General features: G+C 37.6%; 2 protein-coding genes and 1 pseudogene across 2 annotated transcripts; all 3 read left to right on the top strand.

Moving 5' to 3' along the window:
* LOC135932708 (major histocompatibility complex class I-related gene protein-like) overlaps positions 1–10,033 on the top strand; it is a 24,343-nt pseudogene extending 14,310 nt beyond the window's left edge.
* Positions 10,034–11,358: 1,325 nt separating this feature from the next.
* LOC135932609 (major histocompatibility complex class I-related gene protein-like) lies at positions 11,359–14,579 on the top strand. Its single transcript, XM_065470094.1, has 7 exons — positions 11,359–11,410; positions 11,698–11,886; positions 12,690–12,965; positions 13,433–13,774; positions 14,070–14,159; positions 14,381–14,398; positions 14,519–14,579. The coding sequence occupies exons 1-7, from the start codon at positions 11,359–11,361 to the stop codon at positions 14,569–14,571; spliced, it is 1,020 nt and encodes a 339-aa protein (XP_065326166.1). The 3' UTR covers positions 14,572–14,579.
* Positions 14,580–17,572: 2,993 nt separating this feature from the next.
* LOC135932608 (major histocompatibility complex class I-related gene protein-like) lies at positions 17,573–19,868 on the top strand. Its single transcript, XM_065470087.1, has 3 exons — positions 17,573–17,747; positions 19,077–19,355; positions 19,462–19,868. The coding sequence occupies exons 1-3, from the start codon at positions 17,573–17,575 to the stop codon at positions 19,866–19,868; spliced, it is 861 nt and encodes a 286-aa protein (XP_065326159.1).
* The last annotated feature ends 921 nt before the right edge of the window (positions 19,869–20,789 follow it).

Genomic DNA, 20,789 nt, shown 5'->3' with positions numbered 1-20,789 from the left:
TACTAATACAACTTATTATAGAATAACTTGGCATTTTACTACCCTTGTTGCACAGTGTTGCCTTGAAGCAACAAACCAATATCTGTTTGGGGGGGGGCAGGGTGTCAAATTTTATGATTGATATATTATTAGGGACCCTAAAGCTCCCCCAAAATAGGGAGAAATAATTTTTTCCCCAAAAATTAAAAAGTCATGCAGTGACTTATATATCATGTTTAACCTGAGTAGCCAAGGACCACGGAGGTCCGAAAACGATGTGCCAGGGGTTCGCTGTTCTCGCCGGCTCTAGTGAGCCCTAAACCCTCGCTAGCTATCGAGCTGGTGGGTAACAGACGTCTCTGAAAACGTTGGAGCAGTTTTGCAAATATGTGATGATTTGATAAATCAAGCAGATATTTGAAGTTTACACAGCTACTTTCTCGCCTGAAAATATCTTAAAAGTTTATTTTGCGACCCAAAAAGAGTAATATTAAAACTAATTTCCAACAATGGCGAATTTGCTGGGCCGCGCTATGAATTCTGGGATAGGTTGGGCCACGAAGAATACACCCGACCAATCTTTCAAATCTGCGGAAAAGGAGGATGCATTTGTCAGCCGCATTTCGGGGAGTCTTCAAATTTGGACAGTCTTCGTCGCATCGCTGTGATGTAACAGGCCTACACATGCAGCCTCCCAAGGATGCAGTCCCTAAATTTGGACACAGCTACAATACCGGAGACTGCTTATTCTTCTTCTATGGTGCTTAACGGCAGCTGGCATCCTTGTACATGCATTGCTGCCATCTTTTTTTAGTCCGTTATTACACTCTTAAATCCTAATACTTATTCCTCGTCTTTCAAGATCTTACAAAGCTTCAAATGACGCGCCAACTATTAAATTAGTCCAGGGGCCTTTTTTGCCCAGTTTTGGAGGTGCTGAAGCCAGAACAGGGGAGAGGCAAGCTGGAACAAACCATTTTTTTTTTTTTTTTTGGGGGGGGGGGTGTATCTATACTTTTGTTATTAAAATATTATGTCTCAACCAAGTACTGTATGGTTTTTATATTTTTAGTAGTGTGTCACACAAGCAGCAAATATTGTCAAAAAAAAGTAAGAAATCGTTTGTTCCAGCTTGCCTCTCCCCTGTTCTGGCTCTAGTGCCCTTTCTGCCAGAGCGTTGGTGGCTGACACGCAGCGGAGCGGAGGTGTGAGTGCCTGGCTTAAAACAGAACATGTTAGCTGCATTTAACCCTTAGTTACTCTTTATATAGTTAGGTAGGAGCCAGATTACGTTTCTTTTTAGCTGAAAAATATTACACCCAGGTAACCTGCAGTGTTGAAAACGTGTTTTCCGACGATGTTTGCTACCCTACAATCTGTCCTGCTCTGTAGTAAAATCAGCGACATTTCATTGTCCTGTTACTCCCATTGAAATGTATATAGCCTATTTAAAATCTAAAACTTAAAATTGTCCATAGCCTACTGTTGTTACCACTGTCCTGTTTGAAATGGAATGAGAGAAGCTGCTTATTTTGTCATATGTGCATGTGCCAATATTTAATCTAAGGTACTAACTAGCTAACTGGCTGGATGCCCATTAACCTTGTAACTCCTGTTGTGTGTGTGTGTGTGTTGTGTACAGAGACAGCCAGGTTCATAATGGCTATAAGGAAGTTTTTTTTCAAACAAAGGAGCAACATTCAGGTAAAAGTGTAAGATCAAATGATCCATCAATAAAGGATAATGTTGGATCAGTGTTTCAACATTTATATCTTTTATTAAGTGTACATGTGGTCTGGTTATTTGCCTTTTTGTTGAAAGTACACTGAGAGAGGACTTTTCATTGGTGATCTTAATAGTATTTTTTTTTTTTTCATATTAATGTAATTTTTTCATCTGACTGCACTTTGTCAGGCCTCTACCCTAAGACTTGACCAACTTGGGTGTCCCACCTGAAGGCTAGGCTTCTGCTGGTCTAGCTTTTATGGTCACTAAGGCACGTAAACCCCCTGACCGCGTTAAGGTGGCAATCCCTCGGGAAAACAGAAAAGCAAAAAAACAAAACAAAAAATAAAATGAAATATTGCTCATCAGATTCTAACAATTAAAACAGAACATTTACCTTAATTGGATGGCCTAATTCAAATAAACTTGCCAAATCAAGTAAGAATAAAATAAGACCTCTCAATATAGCCAATACTTACAAAACTAAAAAGGGTTGGCATAGTAAAAAAAACTACATAAATACCTGTTTATCGTGGTTTCATGGAAAATCAAATTAACAGACAGACGTTAAACCCACATCATTGCCTGCCGTAGCTAAACGGGAGAAAGTATGCTCTTCGCAGCTGCACTTCATCTCAGAGGTAGGTTAATAAATTGGATTTAACTTAACCACAATACTTTGACATGAGTTCTTTATAAACTTGAGTCTAACGTGAAGGCAGTGGCAAGATGCGTCACATGGATGTTTAGCTGGGGAGAGTGGGAGTTCTCTGCTGAGTGCTGTGTGAGCCTGCGCAAAAACAGAGCACGGAGGCATAGAGCGAACGAGACTTGAAACATATCATCTCATTTGTGCCTTTTCCAGCGGATTTTTCAGCTACTATAATAAATCTTGTCCATATTCAGTTTGTGGGTAATCTATTATTTTCTTTCTCAACTTTTAAAAGTTGGACTTAAGGGGGCAGGACATTTGTTTAAGGGGGCATTGCCCCCTCTTGCCCCAGCGTATAGCCGGCCCCGGTGTTGCTGCTTTACCAGGTGTAACAATTAAGTTTAACATCCAGGCATCCATGAAAATAGAATTTATTAAATTTAACGGAGTTCGAAGTTAACAGGAAGTTAGCTCGCTAGTTTCCACCTAAACATGATATACCATGTTCTGACTGAGAGATTTATGAAAAAATTAAAACATACAGCTCTGCTATCACTTCCAACATAAATTAAGACAGAAAACTAAACAGCAGTGATGTTTGTAGGGTTACTGAAGTTGCACTAGCTGGTATATAAAGATGTGCTACGTGAGATAATCCTTTCACAGTACGAGGTTAGTCATTAATATACTGCAACAACATGGGAATAGAGCAGCTGCGAGAGAATTCAACATCAGTGAATCAATGGTACGGAAGTAGAGGAAGCAGGAATGAGTTGAGTAAAGTTTGACTTATCTGACTGTTTTGTTTCGCTTAATGCGCCGTCAGTTTCTGTCAGTTGTCAGTTTCGATCTCTTGTTTTTCTTTTAATCTTGACACGCCAAGCCTACTTTTACATGTTGCAGAATTCCATCACCTTCATATTCATATTTTATTACTTATTCTTTTTACCTCTTTTGTGGCGTTGTGTATATTTAGTTTATCATTTGTATCTCATGATTCATTCTTGTTGTAGTTAATATTTACTTTGTTGCGTGGTTGCTTTAGTTTATTTGAAGTTTAGAACTCTTTTCTGTGGTTTCTTGTGAATTTATTATATTAATTTCAGTTTCTGTTCTGGTTAGTGATGTACACGTTGCTTCTGCTTAGTTCACCTTTGTGTCCCAGCGTTGTCTGCATTTCTCCTTCCTTGTTCCCCTCTCTAGTTCTTCAGTCCTCTATGTCAATTTAACCCTCGTTTCCTAATCAGTTGTGGCTTCCTGTTTTATTTTGGTAACTGTTATTCTCAGTTTCTTGTGTTACATTTACTTCCTCTGCCCCAATATTTATACTTTCCAACCATGCATCCCACGGGTGCTCTCCCCTCACTATCCCATGAGTGCGTTTGGGTCCACATCCTACCTACCATGCATCATATCCATGACACAGTGCATCCATGACAATGTGCAATATTAAAATAATATATTGCTATCTCTCTTTTCTTTGTTTCTCTCTTCAGGTGTCCATATTTTACAGAAGAGAGAAGGCTGTGAATGGGATGAAAAAACTGGAGAGGTGACTGGATTTTCGAAGTACGGTTATAACGGAGAAGACTTTGTTGAGTTTGATCTGAAGAGACTGACATGGATCGCACTGAAACCAGACGCTAACATTACTAAACAAAGATGGGATGATGACAATGGTAGAACAAAATACAAGGAAAACTTCCTCACTAACATTTATCCAGAGTGGATGAAGAAGTCTTTGTCCTATGGGAACAGCTCCCTGCAGAGAACAGGTAGAGTCACACAACCTGATGTGGTTTCATGGACGCAGTAGTGTTTATTTTGTGTTGCATGGTCTTCCAAGAAATACAGTTGTATGACAAAACATTTTGGGATTAATTTTGTATTTAATCATTTTTGTTTACAAAAAAACAATACAAGAACACATTATACATTTTCCTAAATTAAGAAAACCATGTGCAAAGGTAGTTGTAGATAATATAACATTTTAAAATATTGTAATGAAATCAGTTTCACATTTTTTTTGTAGCTCATTCCATTTAAAGGCAGCAAAATATTTTAGTTTAGCGTAAACAAGAGGTACACCTAATGTTAAAATATACTGTGATGTGTTTTCAGATCCCAGTTATCTCTGTACAGAACTCTGGATCGGCTCTCGTTCAAGGGGTCAGAGTCTCTGATCCTAGGAGTATTACCACTATAGGTACCACAATAGAAACTAGTTTAAACAAATGGTGTTGGGAATTCACCTAGCAACTAGCTACCTCAATCTGAATTTCTACCCTGCTGCCCCCTAGGTGACGCACCCTACTAGCAACCCTGAGTAAGGTATAATCGACAGCCAATCTAGATACTAGTGGTAGATACACCTTGCTGTTGAATTGTGCTATATAAATAAACTTGCCTTACCTTGCCTAGAGATGAAGATGGAGGCTTGAATGGAGCCTGAGTGATGAGAGAGAGACAGAGATGGGGAGGAGGTAGATTGCACCAAGCTGTCTGTACGGGAGACTGACAGATGTGCACTGAGATTTAAAGTACGAGGAGTGAAGACTGATTGGCCTGACGAAGGCCTGGAGAAAAATCATTGGTTTAGACCCACCATGTCACAATTAGCTTCACAGTGCAGGAAAGTGGAAGTTATGTAAAGATTATATTAGTCACTAACACACAGGAAGCAAATAGATGACTACCTTCCTTCTTGAATTTACGCATAAGCTTCATTACATTACTTCATTACTGAGTTTAAGAAGCTTCTGATTGTTTGAGTCCATTTGAGTTAATTGGTGACACACCTGTGGATGAAAATAAAGGCACACCCCAAACACAGAGCCTCTTTCTTTGACATCGTGTGAAAATCAAGAGAAATCAACCAAGACATCAAGAAAAGAACTGTCAACCTCCACAAGTGTGACTCATCCTTAGGTGCAATTTCCAGATGCCTGAAGGTCCCACGTTCATCCAATCAGACAATAATATGCAAGTATTAAAAAATATGGGAACGCACAATCATCATACTGCTTGGGAAGAAGACAGATTCTGAGTACCAGAGAGGAACGATTTTTGGTGTGAAAAGTGTGAATCAACCCAGCACAGGGAGACAAAAATTTTAATTTCTTGAGACATGTCCTGTGGTCTGACGAAACAAAATTTGCACTATTGGCCAATGATAAACTGTATATTTGGAGGAAAAAGGGGGAAGCTTTGAAGCATCAGAACACCATGCCAACTGTGAAGTATAGGGGTGGTAGCATCATGTTGTGGAGCTGTTTTGCTGCAAAAGTAACTCATGCACTTCACAAAGTAGATGGCATCCTGAGAAAAGAAAATTATTTGGACATATTGAAGCAACATCTAAAGACATCAGCCAGGAAGATGAAGCTTGGGGGCAAATGAGTCTTCCAAAACTAAATAAACTAAAACTCTTTGGCTTGAATAGCTTGTTCTGTTTTAAATTCAATTTTGTTTTGATTTTCAGATGTTTGCTTTAATTATAGTCACAGTTGTCTATGGGGCATGTAAAGAAAGCGACTGGACTTCTCTAACCCTAGAACACTATCGCTATAAATAGTAACACAATCACTAATGCCGGGTGATTTTTACCCGATATAATATGACCAACAATATTTTATATTTTGTCATCAAAATATATCAAACACATGACAAATCAGAGTGGTCAGCTTTTACTTTCAACTGTGCCATGTCTAACAAAATGGAAAAAAAAAGTATCATGGGGGGATGCTAAAATGATGCTCCAAAATTACAGAAAAATCTGGAATTCAAGAACAAAAAATGACGCTGGAAAGCTGGTCTTTGATACACCCATTCCTGGGACATTTGAGACTTCCCTGGTGAAGGCACAATCTCCTCGACACACTAACAGCTGCAGGAGAGAGAAATCATGTAAATGTGTTTTCTCGGGTGAAAATCACCCAGCAATAGTGTTCTAGGGTTAAGCTAGGGGAAGACGTTTCCCCTCTCATCCAAACAGCTCCTTTAGTTCTAAAGTGAAATGGTATTAGTATTTAAACCTTAGTGGGGGTTGACCCACTATTAATCATCACATGACCCAAGTTGTGAAAAAAGGTGGGGGTTATGTAAGGACAAGAAAGGCATTATTGACTAAAACAAGCATTCAATATTTATTATTTACTGTTACTGATGCTTATGTTGGTTGCTTCAGTAGTTTCCTTACTGTGTTGTTTTCTTTTTGCTTGTTTTTTTTTCAGCAGATTTTCAGTGTCTTAACAGTGTAAAATCACTAACCAAGTTATTGACTTGTGTTGGAGTAGCCCAAGCCACCATTCACATTTTTGCTTTTATGCAATAAACGCCTTTCCTCAACCTATCATGTGACCTATTGAGGCCACATGACGCAAGATGTGAGTAGGGGTTGAGGCACCTGGGACTGGATCTCCAAACTACATTGTAGATGACAGACAGTTGGTGTCATAAGCCACCCCATTGACTGTAGAAAACATTGAGCCACCCCCTTTTTTCATCTGAAACCTCTGGTAATAATGACTATGCCCATGCCTATTTTTTCACACTTTGGGTCAAGTGACGAAGCACATAATCAATAGTGGGTCAATGACCGTCTTAAGGGACAGGGTTTAGATACCTGGGACTCTCCACTATTTGCCCCATGGTCATGACAATTTGCATATTAATGATCATGAAACTGACCTCACGGTCCATTGTTATTCAGTGGTGCTAGTTTCAGTCATTATGCAAATGTACTTTTTATTTTTAAGGTTGGGGAAGCCTGCAGTCAGCTGAGACTGTGAAGGTCACTTGGATGAGTGACAAAACATTTCTCCCACTGAAAAGGCTACGTCCAGATGAACAGACAAACTTTTGGGGATTACTTTACCTGGATGATTGAGCATGCATCAAGACATCTCCACCATTTGGTTTCTCGGATGAGAGCTGAAACGTCTACAAGAAAATTAAAGTCCAGTTGCTTTCTTTACAAGCTTCATAGACTACCATAACTTGGAAGCCTGAAAACCTACACAGAAAATCAGTCACAATTATTTTCCGCTGGTACTATAATGTTTTATATCTAACACATACACTGTACATTTCCTCCTATTGAATTTCTTCTTTGTTTTTCTTTGTATCCTTATCTGGTGTATTTTCTAATTGCTATTTCTTCCTTCCCTCTGCCTGCATTGCCTCCATCTGTCTCTCCAGTTCTTCCCTCAGTGTCTCTCCTCCAGAAGACTCCCTCCTCTCCGGTGAGCTGCCACGCTACAGGTTTCTATCCTAACAGAGTCATAATGTTTTGGAGTAAAGATGGAGAAGAGATCCATGAAGGTGTGGATCCTGGAGAGGTCCTCCCCAACGATGATGAGACCTTCCAGATGAATATTGATCTGAATGTTTCATCAGTCAAACCTGAAGACTGGAGAAGATATGACTGTGTGTTTCAGCTCTCCAATGGTGAACATGTCATCACCAAACTGGACAAAACAGTGATCAGAACCAACAGGGGAGGAAAAAATACAAATGGTGAGAAAAGCAAATTTAATTCATTTTGTTTCCTGTTACTGTGGATTGTCTGTAATCCAGTGTTTTGTCCTGTTTTTGTTTGATCTCAGGCAGAATAGCTGCTACTGTAGGAATAACTCATGGAGATCCTGTTAGAGTTGGAGGAAAAAAATCAGTACTTGTATATAATAACTGTGTCTCTTTGATTTAAAATATGCCCAGTGTTGGTGCTGCTAACATCCATCCATTCATCCATTTACTTCTCCTTCTCCTTATCTGGGTGTTACAGTCTAAAGACATGCAGTTAGTGGGTCAGGTTCAGTGATGATTCTAACTTGCCCATAGGTGTGAATGTGAGTGTAAATGGCTGTTATTAATATTCTTAAGAGAAAACTGTTTCGACCATAATCCTGACAAGATACTGGAACTTACATTTCAAAATGCGAGTGTTTCTAAATAATAAAACCCTTGGTTTTTATTTCTGGCCTTATAATTGAGGAGCTGAATACACAGAACTCCTGTCAAAGGGTTAAAAAGTCAGCCACCTAATTTTAGTGTGCCTGCTCTGCTTAACTGCAACATGTCATGGTATCTGAGTGTTGTATAGTGTTACATATATGATCACATCAGTAGATCTTGACATAGAAATTATGCTGCCTTCTCCTCACCAATATGTGATTTACATTTAAACTACATGATTTCTGACTGATCAGAGGGACCCTCGGACATGATGATCACCATCACTGCTGCAGTGGTTGTTTCTGTTGCTCTCGTCCTCGTTGCTGCTGTTTTTGCTGCTGTTTACAAGAAGAAGAAAGGTGAGAGATTCAGCTGAGCTGATGCTCTGATACAGACTGCAAAGCTGAATGTCTCTGGCATTCTTAAATATTTGTTATATTTTTCCTATTATTTCAGAAACAAATACTGAACAATGTAAGTAAAGTGTTTTTCATTGTCACTCTGATTTTCATTGATACTAAGCCAGTTCAAGATTAGTAGGACTAACAGTTTGTTTTGCACCCTACAGCTCGAGACAACGCCTATGATCTCTCTACAAGACTGAATTCAGAGACCGCATAGACAAACACAGGACATTATGGACAAATACAGACATCTTCACCTACATAATAAAAAGAGCAAAGGCAATTGTTGATTTTTTTTTTTTTTTGGTCATTTTTGTATTTTTGTATCCAGTATGTGGTTATTCTGGGTTTTTTGTTTTGTTCTTTTTTTTGGAAAAGACAAACCTGGATCTACTTTTATGCAAAAAAACACTAACCACCTTCTAAACTTAAAATTACAGTTATTCAACTTAATTTATTTATTTTATAAATACCAACTTATCACTATCCATTAACACTATCTGATCTCCTTTATCGTCTACAATCCCGGGTTGGTATTAAAGAATCTGTGCTAGATGTATTATGTTCCTACCTAGGGATGGGAATTGATAAGAATTACTTAATTACTCCCAGAAGAAATTAATTATTTATACTATTGATTATATCATTTTCACATTTCTCTGTAGAATGACCTGAAATGCATAAATACCATTTAACAATAAAACCTACAGTTTACCTCGTGAAACACCATTATCCATGTTATTATTTTTTAGAGCTTGTTCTGTACGTTTATGTCTGTCACAGGGCTAAGAGAGATTCTCACTCACACCTGCAGCCAACTTAGAATGACTAATTAACCTTAACCCACACATGTATTTGGACTGCTGAGGAAGCAGGAGTACTCAGAGAGAATACAGTCAGACGCAGGGACAACATGCAAGTGCCGTACATAAAGGCCTCAGACTAGACTTGACCGGAGGGCTATGCTGCTCAAGCTGTTAAACATGTTTTTAAGCTAAAATGAAATAATTATTTTGTTTCTGAAATGCTTTTAAACTGATCTAATCTCATCTAATCTTAAGTTGAAGCAACATTATTTTTCTGCAGGTGAAACTGAGAATATATTATATAAACTGCTTTGGTTTAGACAATGTGTTATACCAGGGTTTTAACCAGCTGAAATAACAGATATAAAGGTTTGCTTGGTTTATTTGTCCCAAAGATGGTACAATGACACTAGTTTGCTAGTATGGGACACCTATGGGTTATCAAAAACCTCTGAAACCATACAAGCCAATAAAATATAAAACCTAACACATTTCAGAGAGATTTATATCCATTTGTGACACATTATCTATATTAACTAAAAATAAAATTAAAGGGAAGTGTTAAAATGATAAAAAGAATATTAGAATAGCAGTCAAATACTAGTTATATCAGTTAACAGTGGGACTATTTCTGCATGGAAAATGGACTGAAAGGCAAACCAATAAACAAACATACACATACACACAGAAAAACAATTAAAACAAGCACACAGTCAACATGAGCAGTGTGTTATGGTCTAAAGAACAGTTATGTCATACAGCTATAACACATTAGAGCCAGAAGGCACCTGACTAGTTAACTGGTATTCTCTTAGCATCCTGACAAAAGTGGTACTCGTGTTACCTTGGTGTAAAAATTCAACTTTCAGACTACATGCTAATAGTGCTTATAATAAAAATGCATGTTAAAAACGACTACTGGGAGAATGTTTTCACTATTAAAGAAAATTATTATAACATTGATCATGTGAACCACCTTCAGTTGGGATGCAGCGATGAGAACCTTAACAATACAGTTGCATTATTTATCCACCAGGTGGCTCCAACTATTCACATGTTGCTCAACCACATCAATGTTTTCAGACCTACATGAAACTTAGAAGGAAGTTAGATCTAAATGTCTCGCCAAAATCTGTAATCATTTCAGACATCTTGTTGTTATGAATGTGAATCCAACCAATCGGGTCAATCAGGTTTTTTTCTCTCTCTATTCCTCTATCTAGCCACCTGTTTATCAAGTAAAGCTGTGGGACACAAATAATCATTTAAGTTTTAATTGTTATTTTGTTTGTTTCCCATTCATTCTGGAATTATAAACTGAATAAAAGTAGGTAAACTGCGTCAAGTATTTGTTTTCTTTTGTATACCAATTTGTATTTCACAGTTTATCATGGGGTTTGTTAATTAAAGATATTCTACTTTTTGTCATTAGTAAGACTTCTGCAGGTGTCAAATTGAGTAAGTCCAGTGTGTCACATTCTGTGTAAATGATGTGATTTGGATTGGATAAGCAGAAGAGAATTCTTGGATAGATGAATGATCTTCTTTGGCTTTTAACTGCAGACAAGCAAAGGTAAACATCTTCAAAGAAAAATACCCTGAGCATACACTTGAATTGTGAAAAGGTCCCTATTGAACACACAACCCAAAATAACTCTATACAGCAGTCAAATTGAAGTAGTGTTTGTTAAAACAAGAGCTGTAGGGAATTTGAAGTTGAACATGCCTCAGATACTCAGAATGTAATCTCAACCAGGAAACGTCTTTGGGCTGAACAGACACGTAAAACTCTCTAACTCTTCTCCCACTTGTTCAGTTCTGTGCCAGCTCTCTAAACATGATGAAGAAACTTATGGTTCTCCTCCTCCTCTGCCATGCTACATCTGCAGGTAAGATCGTGATCCATTTTAACAAGTATATTAGTTTGGAATTTGCTTAAACTATTACGCTGGAGGTTTTTAAAGCTAATCATAAATTAGATGATGTGTAAACAGTAATAATGTGGCAACTGTGACATTAACCAAAAGGTATGCTTAGTGCTTGTTATAATACTGAATTCAGTACAAGAGGGTTTAATATGTTTAATTCACAATATACTGAGTATAATGTCAGGACATTTCAACTTGACACAACTCTGAATGATGTTTAAATGGCTTAAATTCTATTTGTCCCACAGCAATAAACTCCTTTAAGATGTATTTTATGATATCGTCTGGAGTCCCAAATGTTCCCGAATATTTGGCAGCGGTAAATGTTGAGGATGTTATGATTGCTTACTATGACAGCAACATGAATAAACCTGAACCCAGACAGGACTGGGCAAAAGAAGTGAAGAAAGAGGATCTCCAGCTATGCACAGAGCATGGTCAGATGATCATATTTTATCAGCAGATGTTAGAAGTTGCAACTGCCAGTTTCAAGCAGCACACAAACCAAACTAAAGGTATGTTAATAATTACATGTTTCTGTGGTACGTTTACTTGTATTCCTTTTTTTGTTTGATTTTTTTATTTATTTATTTTTTTAGATAGAACAATTCTAAGGATGACTAGTGCAAAGAGAATAAAACCACTAAAACAACAGTACCACGTGTTCACACCTCAGCTTGCATTGCAATCCTAAAGGGCAAAGTTGCAAAATGTTATATATTACTTGCACTTTTAGTCTTACTGTGCTACATGCAAAGAGCAGTGAGGAAGCATAATAGCTCCCTGTAAGCATACCTATGACCTGAAAAAAGAAAAGAAACATTCTTCTGTCCAAATCTTTTAAAATGTACAAAACTGCTTAAATTTCCATACTGTATTGTAGTGTTAAATATAGCTGATAACAATAGTGTATAAGACCAAATAAAACAAGTTTTCAGGTGATGTTGTGAGCATTGTCAGCTAATCATAAACATGTTAACATGAGCATCTTGATATTAGCGTAACAACAGGGTGCAACTGCTAGCATGGCTGTGGAGTCCAATTTACTTGACTATTTGCAGTCTTGTCACATTTGTGACAGTGCTATGATTGCTACATAGTCTGGAAATTGGGATTGGGAGATGATCATTAGGCTATGATAAGTTACTGTTATGAAAATATGTACTATAAGTGTAATATCAGTTACTTTAAATTGTGTTGGACCCTGAATAATAGTTCAGTCTCTCTGTCTCTTTCTCAGGTGTTCACATAATCCAGGAGTTGACTGGTTATGAGTGGGATGATGAGACTGCAAAGGTCACTGGGATTAAACAGTTTGGTTATAATGGAGAAGACTTCATTGCACTGGACATAGAAACAGAGACATGGATCTCTTCAAACCCACAAGCTGAAATCACAAAACAAATATGGAACGCACATACCAATAAGGGGTTTTGGAAGAACGTATTCGCAACTACTTTCCCGGCATGGTCCAGCATGTACATGAATTATGCTGAAAGTTTTGTGCATAGAAAAGGTACAGTCACACTACACACATATATATATGTGTGTGTGTTTGTGTGTGTGGAGAGAGAGACAGAGAGAGAGAAAGAGGCCAGAACCTTTTAAAAAATACATCTTATAATACTTTACATATTTTAATGAATAAAATATGTAAAGTACTGTCATTTACTCTTTTTTTTTTTTTTACTGTTTTTTAAGTGCAATCAATCTTTGAATACTGAATTTTATTTTCAAAAAAAATGTTAGGGTTAATAAAAAGTTGATTAAATGAAAATGTTGCTTCATTTGTGTATGATGACATAATTACAGAAAATACTTTGATGTCTGATTACTGTCATTATAACATGCAAATAGACATGTTTAACATTGCCACATAATCATTACCATTTTCTAAGGTTTTCAGTACAACTCAGTTACAAGTAGCTCAAACAATGGGATGTGACACTAAAACGGTTGCTGTAACATAGAATGTCTCTCCAGTTCCTCCTTCAGTGTCTCTCCTACAGAAGACTTCCTCCTCTCCAGTCAGCTGCCACGCTACAGGTTTCTATCCTGGCAGAGCCATGATGTTCTGGAGGAAAGATGGAGAGGAGATACATGAGGATGTGGACCACAAAGAGATCCTCCCTAACCACGATGGGACCTTCCAGATGAGTGTTGAACTGGATATTTCATCAATCGGACCTGAAGACTGGAGAAGGTATGACTGTGTGTTTCAGCTCTCTGGTTTTGAGGACGATGTTGTCACGAGACTGAATGAATCAATCACCAGAACCAACTGGGACAAAGATGAAACTGGAAATGATGAAGGTGAGAAAAACAGTACTGTGAGATGGTTGTGCTTCATTTCAGTTGTAATAACAGGGTTGATTGTCACATTGCTTGTTCCTTGATACCCATTTTGAGCCAACACTTTATTCTTAGATTTGATAAAGGAATGGATATTGAAAGATGTTTCAATGATCAGCAATTCATGCGAAAGTAAGAATTGTGACAACCAATCCCTGGTCTATCCCACTTTATATTTATTACCTCACGCCAGTTTTTGGTTTAGAGGAAAATGTTTTCTTATAAATTGCTTCATCTGCAGATGTTTGTTGGTTTATTTGTATTTTAGACAGATCCATTCCTATCATCACTGCCATGGTTGTTCTTGTTGTCATCGTCACTGTTGGTGTTGGATTTGCTGGTTACAAAAGAAAGAAAGGTAAGCAGTTAAAGAGTTGAGCTGGTGTTTTTTACCACTGTGCAAAACTGAAGATAATTAAAAAAAACCAGCAGCAGTACCACGCACAGTTATTCTCTTTATTCTCTCTTTGAGAAACAAGATTTAGTTTGCTACATAGATCATGGTTTAGTATAGAAAGGAAGACTTTTATATTTAAAAATGTAAGAACTGAAATTATCTGTTTTTCCATTTTGTTTCAGGCAAAAGCACCAACTTGTGTAAGTATAGCATGTAGGGAAAATAAACATTTTATTTATATTGCAATTGCTATTGCTTTTTTTTATAAATAAAATCCAATCAATGATCAGTGGACTTACAATGTGTTATGGATCTTACAGCACCTGACACCATCTCTGAGCTCTCTGAGAGACTGAATCCAGAGACCACATAAGCAAACACAGCTCCCGGACATACGGTGACATCAAGAGCTTAGAATCAGACTCCTTCATTGTCATTATGTCAAAAGCACAGTGCAATTACATGCTGTCTCATTCAGTGCAAAGAAAAGCATGGAAAGCAAAGAAAGCAATCTAACTATTCACAGAAATACAAAAGTTGAAAATAAAATTCTAATAAAAAAAATACAGTGCAAATAAATAAACAGATATGTACATTTGTGTGTGTGCTTGAGTCACAATTGATTGTACAGTTTGGACACATCAGTGTTTATTTACTGTCTATTATTTACAATCAAGTTTGTTTGTTTTGGCTTTTATTGTTAAATAAAAAAAATAATAATATATACTTCAACTGTAAAACACACTGAAACCTGTTTCTGTCATTAGCAAACAAACAAAATCTTTTTGACTGACTAACTCAAAATTTTGGAAACAGGAATGCATACAAAAAAATGGAGAAGCTGAGGTAGAGTATCAGTCCAATCCCAAAATCAGAAGGTTGGTGGTTTGATCCCTTCCTTCTGCAGTCTGCATCCTATGTTCTTGGGTAAGATACTGAACCCCTGAGGGACAGGTGTGTGTGTGTGTGTGTGTGTGTGTGTGTGTTCTAAAATGCTAAAAGGCACAGAATAATGTGTTATTTAGTTTTGTGTTTGAATGGGTGCATGCAGATTGTAATAAGAAAGTGCTTTAAGTATAGCTCATTAGCACAAGCACAACTGAAACTGTAAATTTAATTAGTTCCCAGAACTTAAAAATTATGCAAACTTGTTGCTTCAAAAAACTAAGTAAAGCTTTAAGATAACTAAGTTAGGACGACTTCTTCATTCAGAGTATATTAACCAGCTTCAGCCTCTTCTGTGCAGTTTGATTTTTTCAACATCTTTCCACAGTAGACAACAACAACAACACGTTTTACAAGCTTTTGGCAGAAGTTATCAAAAATGCTCATCTTAATCTGTTCTTTTATTAACAACAATTTACATATGTTACATATTAAGAGACACTGAAAAACTCTGATAATTGCTGAAAACATCATTTGACAACATCTGAAAAGACATTTTAGGTAAAACCTGTGGGCCATCAATGCAGAATACAAAGTTTGAATAAGAACACTCCTTACTGAACACCACCCACATATTTTGGGGAGGAGTAAATTAATAAAGAACTTTTGAAGCTGTCACAAACTCACTAAGGCTGCATGAAAGACCTTCTTAACTCAGTTATGGGACTATTAAGATAACATTTTAGAAATAAGTACAATATTTTTTTTGTTTACTTCATTACTATCATTTTTTGCCTCTTGTAAATACATTTTTATTTACAAAAATACATAATCAATAAAGATATTATATTTAAAGTTGATTTCTATGTGAAAAATTACATTATGCCTATTGTTACATAGTTTAATTGCAATTCATTGTAATTATGTACCTTACTGTGAAATTGTTTATACAGTCTGTGCACCTTGATACAATTTTCTGTAAAAAAAAATTCTAGGAGTTTCAGTTTTCTTACTTTGCAAGCTGTCTGGATGAATTGTTTGTTATCTCGTGTGTTAAAACCGCATTTCCATTACATATGGAACTTTTGAACTGTGCCAAGCGCTTCCTGTTTACTCTGCAGATCTTTAAGAAACTTACAAGGAAGTCAGACGCTAATTTGTTACCAACACTTGGCAACAAGTGTTGGCAACAAATAAGCCAACACCTGGGTTAACAAAAAGGAATTTGGAAACATTTTCTTGTTATTCATGTGGAGCATAGAAGCAGGAACTGATGAAACAGGTTTAGTAATTTTTTTAAACAAGGGAAACGGCTACAGATGACAGCTAGAGATTAAAAGACGTTTAAAAGGAGGTTTTCTTTTACACATCTTTATCTTAGTACACTACTGGAAACCCACTGAGGCTCCACCACAAGTCTTGATAATTCAAAGTGCATAATAAACTGTATTAATTGTCTGGTAAACTCCTTTGTAGCTGAAAATGTTAACGTTAAAAAAATTAAAAAGTTCCTTTTACTTTTTCAAAAATGCTCAGCCTTTAACATAACCAGGTATGCTGTGGAGTTAGGCAGCAGAAAAGCAGAGGTGAACAGAACACACAGAACAATATACTATAGCCAAAATAAACCCACAATATTTGTGTACCTATATGAAGCTTTATATAGAAATTATTTGCGAACACCAACATATTTGTTGGCTCAGTCATGGCTAAGGTGCACGTCTTTAAAGTTTCAGTTTATGTTTTGCATGATTTACTTTATTTTAAACTTTGCACAATACAAGCAGCAACAAATGGATCAAAGTAAAAATGTAAAAAAAAAGTTTTGAACATAACAAAGAAGCCTATTTTATTTCATTACTGAACCAGTTAAACTGAAATAGTATTAGTCGGAGCAAAGTCCATGTTAGTCTGCAGGGTGTCAGTTGACGTTGAGCCATTCAAAAGACTCCAGGAAACCAGGAAACATTTTTAGACTGAACAAACCTGTAAAACCATCTCACACTTCTCTCAGTTGTTCAGTGTGAATCCAGCTGTCTAAACATGATGAAGGAGCTAACGATACTCCTTTTCCTATGTCATGCTGCATCTTCAGGTAAGATCACGATCAACAATCAAGATATATGTTAATTTCTAATTTGCTTAACGCGACTATTGTTATCAACAAAATTAGAAATTAAAATTAGCCTAAAGAGAAAAACATGGAGCAAAAGTGTGTGATAAAGATGTGTCAGCTTAAAGGTCTACCTAATCAACTGAATAAACAAAACTGGGGACCAACAACTAAATACAGACTAGTTAAATACCACTCTGCAAGTAGAAACAGAGCCAAACTCATTCTCACTTGCTGACATGACAACCAGTGAAAAAAATTAACAAATTCTGTTTCTCTTACAGCAAAACACTCCTGGAAGTTTTATTTCATGATATCTTCTGAATTCCCGAATACCCCTGATTACTTAGCACTGGTAACTATTGATGATGTCATGATGGGTTCCTACAACATAAACATGAAAACATTAGAACCCCAACAAGATTGGGTAAGAGAGTTCATAAAAGATGATCCTCGGGAATGGGAAACATACTCTAAGAACTGCATGAATTATCAGCAGATCTTGATTGATGAAACTAGAATTTTCAAGCAGCACTCAAATGAAATTGAAGGTACGTTATTTTTATTATTTACTTGACAATATCTGGGTACATTTATTGAAGAGGTTGAGAAGAACTTTGAAAGATATAATAGTATAAAAAATATAAAAGTAATTGCTTATGAGAGCATGAGGGTGGGAATGGATGTGTGTGTGCCTGTATGTCTGTGTCTATATGTCAGGTTGGGTATCAGACGCCACCTCTCTGGGGACATCTCAGGCCCTCCAAGGTTTGGAGGCCTATCTCCCCCCACCACTTCCCCTACCAGTGGCAGACGCCCCCAGACATCGGTGCGTTGGTGGTTCTTTGTGTCGGGGGATGGGCGTCCAGGTACACACTTGCTCACTCCTTGGTGGCTGCTTATCAGGGCCTGGAGCATGGGGCTCGCTCGGGCCACTTCGGGGATGGGGTGCCCTCGGCCTCTCAGCCTGGGGCTCGGTCACTCAGGCACAGCTGGCTGCCGGCGGCGCTCACGGGCACGTCACTGCAACCCCCCCTGGCTTCTGCTCCGCGGCTGCTGAGTGACCCCCTCATCTGGGACTCTCCTCAGTTCTTTCTGGGATAGTGGCGCGGCTGCCCCTCTGTTGGTCTTCCTTGGTCTCTTGTGTTCTGGGGGCCTCTGGATGTCTGGAGTTTTGATCTCCTCCATGCCTGCTTCATGCCCTGGAGGACGGGGCTGTGGCCCCCCACACCCTCTAGCAGATCATTACATGAAGGAACCTTTTAAAAACAAGCGCGTTCATGCTCACAGGTGTACACACAGGTGATCACACACACAAACTACACCCTTTTTGGCTCCTACCTCAAAGCACACTGTGCGCTGTCGATCTTACGTGCTGCACAACAATGTTTAATATTTAGTATTTACTGTCATATTCTCATATATCATCGTGATGTTCTTTATTCTATTACTCTCGTTTTCTTCTACTTGTTTTCTTTTTTCTTTCTCAACAGGTGATCCAGGTGATCGATATATGTATTTTTTTGTCTACTTATTCTGTTGGTTTTTGTTTTTTGCCCTTTTCTCCCGTCCCTCTTCTCAGCTGTTTTTCTTTCCCTCTTTCTCTCTCCCAGTCAAGTCTGTCCCGTATTCAGCAAATGAAAATAAAATAAACAATAAAAGGTGAATCAAATAGACCATTACGGCAAGGCTGGGATGGTCCATTTGGTAAAGTAAATCCGTTGGGCATCTTTCTTCGCCTTTAGACAATAATTCTGATGGCAAAAGAGCCAAACGGGACAGGCAAAAGAAAAAAGAAAAAAAGAAAGCTATAATAGCACTTATAATAGGAGGGATCCTGAATCTCATTCTGGTTTAGTTCAACCTTGTTTCTCCTTCAGGTGCCCACCTTATCCAGCAGATTTTGGGCTGTGAATGGGACGATGAGACCGAAAAGATTAATGGTTTTAATCTATTTGGATATAATGGAGAAGACTTCATTGCCTTTGACCTTGAGACTGGGACATGGATCACTTCAAATGTGGAGGCTGAAATCACCAAACAAAAGTGGAATGGAAACATCGCCAAAAATAGTTTACTGAAGTACTTTTTAAAAAATATGTGCCCTGATGGGATGAAGATACCTTTGAACTATGCAAAACATTTTCTGAATAGAAAAGGTAAACTAACATTCTTTTTTAATTTTCCACAGGAAAATATATCTGAAAAATATATATTTTAATTATAATTAAATAATTTCATTATTTAAAATACATCTTTGTCCAGTTCCTCCCTCAGTGTCTCTCCTCCAGAAGACTCCCTCGTCTCCAGTCAGCTGCCACGCAACAGGTTTCTATCCTAACAGAGCCGTGATGTTCTGGAGGAAAGATGGAGAGGCGATCCATGAGTATGTGGACCACAAAGAGATCCTATCCAATCATGATGGGACCTTCCAGATGAGAGTTGACCTGAACATTTCATCAGTCACACCTGAAGACTGGTGTAGATACGACTGTGTGTTCCAGCTCTCTGATAGTGAGGATGACATCATCACCAGACTGAATAAATCAGTGATCAGAACCAACTGGAGGAAAACTGAATTAAGAAATGAAGGTGAGAAATCTGTTAGTCAGTTAACACATGCAGGTGACTGCCTTCAAGGTGGATGTCCAGTCACCAGCTGCTTAAAATGAATTTAGAGCCAAGTATAAAAACCCTTAAAAAAGGAAAACTATTTACTTCTAATATAATGTGCTTTTGTACTGTACCAGTTATTTTTATAGACAGAATCCAGCTCAAGATCAGTTGACTAACAGTATGTTCTGGATCTTACAGCTCCTGACACCAGGTCGGAACTCTGAATCCAGAGAACACATAGACAATCACAGGACTCTCCGGGGTTCATCAGATGTAATATATGTATGTGTCTGCATTATTCATTTTTATTATTCATCTCTTGCCCTCCTCCACAACATCTCTTTGTCTTGTTTACCTCCCCTCACCCCAACCTGGTCAGAGCAGATGGTTCTGCTGGAGGTGTTTTCCTGTTAAAAGGCAGTTTTTCCTTCCCACTGCTGCCAAGGACACCATTGAGGTCATCTGATTGTTGGGGTTTTTCTGTATTATTGTGGGGTCTTTACCATGCAATATAAAGCACCGTGGGGAAACTGTTGGTGCCATACAAATAAAACTGAACTGAATTGAATCCAAGTGGATATTGACAGAGCGCCTACTATAACTGAAGGTTAAAGAAAAAAAATCTGTTCATAAAACAGATAACGTATTTCAAGTATGTATCCAATTATGTATTTGATTATGTATTACAATAGGCAGACCATATTAAAAATAGATTCCTTTAAAAGGTAGGATGGATTTTAATGCTTCAAAAAATCTACAGTAAATGCCCACTGTACCTCAGTAAGGTGTTGGTTTACTATGTGCTGCAAGAAAAGCTTCAGTGCACCTTGGCATTGATTTTCCAGCTCTACTAAATATATTTCTCTCAAAAGATTTTTCTCCTTTAGTTCTCTAGATGATAGTTGTCATTAGAAAATTGTACTTAGTAGTCAGTATAAGCTTTTAATGATATAAGTTTAGATATGATAGAATACTGC

The sequence above is a fragment of the Pelmatolapia mariae genome, linkage group LG22 (genome assembly GCF_036321145.2).
Source record: "Pelmatolapia mariae isolate MD_Pm_ZW linkage group LG22, Pm_UMD_F_2, whole genome shotgun sequence".
In the NCBI taxonomy this organism is placed as follows: Eukaryota; Metazoa; Chordata; class Actinopteri; order Cichliformes; family Cichlidae; genus Pelmatolapia; species Pelmatolapia mariae.
Note: the sequence above shows the minus strand (reverse complement) of the source record. Positions and strands in the feature narration are given on the sequence as shown.